The 6,891-nt window shown below is 41.8% G+C and overlaps 1 protein-coding gene across 1 annotated transcript in view; it reads left to right on the top strand.

Annotated features, from left to right (window-relative positions):
• Positions 1-6,891, top strand: part of WIPF1 (WAS/WASL interacting protein family member 1) — an 83,720-nt gene that overhangs the window by 70,878 nt on the left and 5,951 nt on the right. Inside the window, exons 7-8 of the mRNA XM_023514159.1 lie at positions 4,399-4,611; positions 5,336-5,449. Of these exons, the coding sequence (XP_023369927.1) occupies positions 4,399-4,611; positions 5,336-5,449 (327 nt within the window). The remainder of the gene's footprint in view (positions 1-4,398; positions 4,612-5,335; positions 5,450-6,891) is intronic.

A 6,891-nucleotide genomic window follows, 5' to 3' on the forward strand; every position in this document is an offset into this window, starting at 1 on the left:
AAAAAAAAAAAAAAACATCTCTGGTACATAAATCCCCTGGAGAATCAAATAAAAGTACAAATCCTCTGTTTATAAAAATGCTCAGAGGTATAAACTCAACATGTGCATGCAATTTCATGGATACAAGGATCTGCTGACACCCATCTGTGCCCCACCCAGGGTTGGGAAACCTTGAACTGAGAACTTTGAGAATAGGAGATGAATGGATTGCCACGAGTTTACACTCTCTCCAGGAACTGGAGCAGGCATTTTTAACGGAATACTCACTTCACTCATTTTATAGTAGTCAATGGATTCCATAGAACCATCTTTTTAAATTTACTTTTATCATACATAACCTCATGATGTCTGGAAATGGAGCACTTTTTTCCTTAGGAGAAGTTAACTAACCTTTGATCCTGTCACCTCAAAAACCTAATAAACACTATTCTTTGAACTTGATCACATGTTGGAACCACCCAGGGAACTGTAAAAACTGCAGATGCCTGGGTCGCTTCTGAGGATTTCTGGTCTGGGGTGCAGACTGCACATCTCCCCAGTGATTATAATGTGCTCCAGAGTTTGAGAACCACTCCTTAAACTGCTGTGCCATTGCCCTACCAAATACATGAATCAACAGATTAAATCTTCCTCAAAATATGATAGGTAGTAACAAAGAACACTTATTGTTTCTTTTGGTTACATAAGTCAAACCTGTTTAGTATTGGAATACCAAAAAATATAAAGAAAATTAAAATCATCTATAAACCTACCATCTCCACTATCTAGAAATAATCACTGATAACACTTTTAATATATCCTTTCCTTTTTAAAAAATGCATGTGTATATATTGTTATAAGACTGATAGCAACCTACATGTATTATTTGGTAACTTTCTTTTTATGTAACAATGTCTTATTGACATTTTATGATATAATTATCTTTCTGACTTTTAATGGCTGCATAATACTAGATCTTACAAATGTACCTTGATTTATTTAGCCAGTCCTCTCATTTGGTCATATGGGCCATTTCTGAATATTTTTCCGTTGCAGATAATTCAGCAATATATCCTTGTAGCTGAGTATTTGTGCACATCTCTGTGTATTTCCTTTGAATAAATTTCCGAGAAAAGGAATTTCCAGGTCAATGGGTGTGCACTGTGGATTTCACAGATACTGCCAAATTGCCTTCCAGAAAATTCCTGCTAATTTACATTCCCATGAGAAGCATAGAGACATTAAGAGTAGGGTGACCTTGCCAGGGCACTCTACCCAGGGGGATAGAGTAGGGTGACCAGATGTCCCGCTTTTGGTGGGACAGTCCTGATTTTTAACAATTTGTCCTGGGTCCCCTGGCGTTTTTAAAAAGTCCTGATTTTTGGAAAAAATGAACAAATGGGTGGGAGAACAGTAAGGGAATATACGGTTTTCGGCTGCCATGTGGCTATTTCACCAGGATATGAGTTTTATATTATTTTTGTTAATTTTATAATGTTAAACTGTAATAACAACAAATAATTGTTGAGAAGTGATTATTGAGAACTGCTTATCAAAGTTTGCATTATTGTCAGGCCCCACCCTCACCCGCCCCCCTTCAATGGTGTCCCGCTTTACCAATGTTAAAATCTGGTCACCTTAATTAAGAGCCATCTGTATTTTGGGAAGTAGTTTGGCATCATTGTTAGTAGAGTAGGCTTTAGAATTTGACAGATGGCTCTGCGCCTGTGGCTTAAGCAGCTAAGGCGCCAGCCACATACACCTGAGCTGGCGGGTTTGAATCCAGCCTGGGCCCACCAAACAATGACCGCTGCAACCAAAAAATAACCGGGCGTTGTGGCAGGGGTCTGTAGTCCCAGCTACTTGGGAGGCGGAGGCAGAAGACTCGCTTGAGCCCAAGAGTTGGAGGTTGCTGTGAGCTATGATGCCATAGCGCTCTACCCAGGGCGACAGTTTGAGGCTCTGTCTCAAAGAAAAAAAAAAGAATTTGATAGATTTGGAGTCAGATCCTGGCTCTTCCTCCCATTACCCTCCTGAATTGGGCTTGTTAAGCTTCCCAAATCTCTGAGGCTTTATGTGCTGTCCCTATTCCTCTCAGGGTTGTTAAAAGAATTAAGTATGACATGTGTATGTAGTGGTTATCTTATTTCTTGACGTGTAGTTATGTTCAATAAATGATTACTTTTATTGTTATTCTGCCAGTGGGAAATAGAAATCTGCTACTGTCCCTGCCAGGCTCTTGGGGCAGGGAACCCCAAGGATGGAGAGTTCGGAACATGAGATAAGAAGTCCATCCTGTTACATAGTACTGGGCACCATAATATTGGAAGTCTAGTTTGTGTTTAATGACAGTTATGTGGTGGTGTTGCCAGTAAAGTTGAACCGACAGCATATGGGACACTTCCTCCCATTCTTGTTGCCTGAAACTCCAGCAGTGACAAGCAGAGAGGGCAATAAGTAATACTCCAGTGTAAGGCACTGAAGACTCCTGTAGAGACTGGGCTGAGACAGGGCTGAGCAGTGCCTCCATCAAATGTTTGAAGCAAGAGTTCCTGCCAGAGTTGTTCAGTGTAAGGTTCCTGGTTGGATTCTGAATCTACAGCTAATGAGATATTTATATTTATACTGCCATAACGGCTTGGTGCCGGTAGCACAGGGGTTATGGCACCAGCCACATACACAGAAGCTGGCAGGTTCGAACCTGGCCAGGGACAACTGCAGCAAAAAAATAGCCAGGCATTGTGGCAGGTGCCTGTAGTCCCAGCTACTTGGGAGGCTGAGGCAAGAGAATCACTTAAGCCCAGGACTTTGAGGTCACTGTGAGCTATGATGTCAGGGTACTCTACCAGGGGGACATAGTGAGACTCTTTGTCTAAAAAAAAAAAAAAAAATATATATATATATTATATACACACACATACACACACAGTGCCATAAGACATCGAATGTACATAAAATGTCAGCATCTTACAAATGGCTCACACTGCCGGAGATCAAGAACACTTACTAAGGCATTTTGATTTATATGGGAAGATATTCCTGTTCAGTTTGTTGTTGTTGTTGTTGTTGTTTTAATTTAGTCACTTTTTATTTTTTATTTTTTGAGATAGAGTCTCACTCTGTCATCAGGGTTAGAGCACCATGGCATCGTCATAACTCACAGCAACCTCAAACTCCACAATGCCTGACTAGCTTTTCTATTTTTAGTAGAGATGGGGTCTCACTCTTGCTCAGGCTGGTCTCCATTTCCTGCACTCAAGCAATCTACCTGCCTTGGCCTCCCAGAGTGCTAGGATTATAGTTGTCAGCCACCACGCACAGCCTCTGCATTTTACAAAATGATTTCAAATGCTTACATAGTATTCTCTGTTGGCTTTTTTTTTTTTTTTTTTTTTTTGAAACAGAGCCTCAAGCTGTCCCCCTAGGTAGAGTGCCCATGGCCTCACAGCTCACAGCAACCTCCAACTCCTGGGCTCAAGCCAGTCTCCTGCCTCCACCTACCAAGTAGCTGGGACCACAGGCGCCCGCCACAATGCCCAGCTATTTTTTGGTTGCAGCCATCTTTGTTGTTTTGGCAAGCCCAGGCTGGATTCAAACTCGCCACCTTAGGTGTATGTGGCTGGCGCCTTAGCCACTTGAGCCACAGGCGCTGAGCCTCTCTGTTGGCTTTTTTACTTATTACTCCTGGCATCAGTGCTATGAGAAAGGTGACTATCAGTCCCTCTTATAGACAGGAAATCTAGTTCCATGGCGTTTTGGCCTGTTCAGGGTTAGGACCCACACTCACATTTGTAGCCATGGATGGCTGTTGATTAGCTGTTTGCCACTCCCTATGTTCCTCTGCCTCCCCAAAGAGGAGGAACCAAGGAGGACTCCTACTGCCCTCAGTATGACTGGTGTTTGGTTTCCTGATGCCACTTCTGCCTGCAAACGGATCGTGTGCGTCACAGAAACAACGCTTGTATAATTAGCGATAATACTGTGCCTTTCAAGAACTTAGTTCTTCTGGAGACCTAAAATAACTTCATAACCATCTTATTTTTTAATTCCTTCATCATGTCATAGTAATTAGTTCAATAGCTCTTTAAAAGGATTATAAGATTTTTTAAATTATATGGTTGTGAGTATAAACCTGTTTTCATTTTACTGTATCATCTCCAATCTCATTACTAACTCAAAGCCAAAACAGCAATTAAGCTATTAGTATGCACTTGTTTTGCATACACGTGCGTGCATATGTGCATTTCGTGTCCATATATGCTTACTCATTTCTCAGTTAGATCAAAGTCTCCATTTCTCCATATTCGCAAATGAAAGGGCATGTGTCTAGCAGGCGCCTGCCCATTGTATGTTGAGAATAACCATAGCAATGTGGGATATAAAGTATTCTGCTAAGTGTTTTCTTTTCTTTTGCCCCAGGTCCCCTCCCACCGCCTCCTCCCATAAGCAGAAATGGCAGCACATCTCGGGCCTTGCCTGCCACCCCACAGTTGCCGTCCAGGAGTGGAGTAGATAGTCCCAGGAGTGGGCCCAGGCCCCCCCTTCCTCCCGACAGGCCTGGTGCAGGGGCACCTCCCCCACCTCCACCGTCAGCATCAATTAGAAATGGCTTCCAAGATGCTCCATGTGAAGGTGAGCTGTGGTCCCAGCTCACTGGGCTGGGTAGGGCTGCAATTGAATGGTCAGTTTGCGTGTGTGTTGTTTGCTTGTTTAAGTTAAGTTTTTTATTCCATTGTTGTTATCACCCTACACACACTGTATACCGTGCTGATCTGTCTAACCATTTGAGAGCCCACCATGATTTCAAAATCAAAATTATAATCCTTCTCCCCTACTTCCCAAAAAGGCAGATCATTTTCTTCCTGACCTGTTCTTTGCTTGAATTCTCATTTTGGTTAACTTTCCAGAGATTCTAGAATCTGAAAAGAAACATTTATGTAGTTTGCTTTCCTATTATCTACATTTCTAAATAGTTGTTTGTAGGTAAGGGGCCCAATGGCCTGCAGATACTAAGCTCTTATCTCTCCCACTGTTATCAGAATGGTCCTAGGTACTTCTGGCCCACTGGTGGGAGCAAGGGTGTTCCATACCTTAGACCTCAGCTCCTGAGAGGGACGGCTGGGTCCTCATCACGCTAGTGAAAGTCACTTTGCTTTGACTTCCAGGCCAGTTTGTTTTGTTGACGTGCGAGTCAGTGACATTTGTAGCTCTTCCAGCTTTTCTGCAGACTTCTAGGTATCCGACTGAAACTGATTTCCGTAGTTTCTTTTGGTATTTAACTCTGCGCCTTTCATTGCATAACATCATCACAGCAGATTGTCTATTATGGAAGATACTGTCTGTTTCTTCTCCCCAGATGAGTGGGAAAGCAGATTCTACTTCCATCCGATCTCTGATCTGCCACCTCCAGAGCCATATGTGCCAACAGCCAAAAGTTATCCCAGTAAATTGCCAAGAAATGAAAGCCGGAGTGAGTATTTCTGCTAGGGATTTTGACAGATTCATACTTGAATAGTCTGGATTACACTAAGGCGATATAGGAAATGCAGCCCTTTTGCCTTGGGTGGAGTAGGGAATCCTATTTGGAGCCGTCTAAATTCTAGTAAATTAGCCTTCCACATGCACTAAGGAGATGGAGGTGCCCAGCATGCGTATAAGAAGGATTATTTTACTGTGTCATCACAACCTCAAAATACCTTTGGTTTGCTAGTATTAAATGTTATTATTTTTCTTCTTTGGATAATCTTCCCCTATTTTGATCTTCCTGAGAAACCACAATTAAAAGTCATTTTCCATTCCTACTGGTTTCAAGACTGGCAAAATATCTTATTAATTATAACAAAAACTCACTGTAACTTCCCATTATAATCACAGCTCTACAGAGCATTACCTGATAATTTTAAGTACATCTATAATCTTTCCACATTATAGGTATTTTAATTTTCCCAGGTTCTCTTCCAGTTTTTATCCATAATTCTGAATTTTTGGACAGTTGTAATGACAGAGTACAATTTCTTCTTTTTTTTTTTTGTTGGTGGGTTTAACATAACATCTCTTAGTAAACATTTTCCCATTTTATTACATGGTTTTTATTTCAGCATATAATAATTTACCATTATCAGGCATTTTGATTGTTTCTAGACTTGAAGCATCCTTGCCCCAAGAGTCGAATTTCCAAATCAGAAATGTGGAGAAAAAGTATGGGAGCAAGTCAAGTAACTGTCCCAACATTCCTGGGCATGGCCTTCTTCTGTCGCAGAGGGCCTTACGTGTGCCCTGCTGATTATTTCCTAAAACACAGTTTTCAAATAATTTTTGGTTGGTTGGTTTCCAGCCTTACATCAGATTAACATCAGCTAAAAGTAAGACCAGTTTGGAGCAAAATTACTAACGTCAGGGAGAAGTGACAGATGGCCGTATCGGGGCAAAGGAGGAGTTAGAGGATAGTTGTGCTGCGCAGGGCACCACGGGGCAATACCACGCGTATCTGTTGGGCTACATCACATTGAATTAACAGACTCAGATTGCACTTTGTGCCTCTGCAGAAAAATTTAAGGAATTTGAAATATTTTTGGAAAGTTCTATGAACAAATGCTGGAAGTAAATAAAGTATTGCTGCTTGAAAGGAAAACTTAATTCTTGGAAAAATTTATATATATGAAATACTGAATTCCTAGACAATGACTAATTAAAAGGTGTAACTATAATAAAATTATCAAACAAGAGTTGCAGTTGAAATTTCTGGTGAAGGCTCGGCGCCTGTGGTCAAGTGGCTAAGGCGCCAGCCACCTAAGGTGGCAGGTTCGAATCCAGCCCAGACCCGCCAAACAACAATAACGGCTGCAACCAAAAAATGGCCAGGCGTTGTGTTGGGCGCCTGTGGTCCCAGCTACTTGGGAGGCTGAGGCAGGA

Source organism: Otolemur garnettii, unplaced genomic scaffold (genome assembly GCF_000181295.1).
Source record: "Otolemur garnettii isolate 467f Iridium unplaced genomic scaffold, OtoGar3 scaffold00048, whole genome shotgun sequence".
Classification (NCBI taxonomy): domain Eukaryota; kingdom Metazoa; phylum Chordata; class Mammalia; order Primates; family Galagidae; genus Otolemur; species Otolemur garnettii.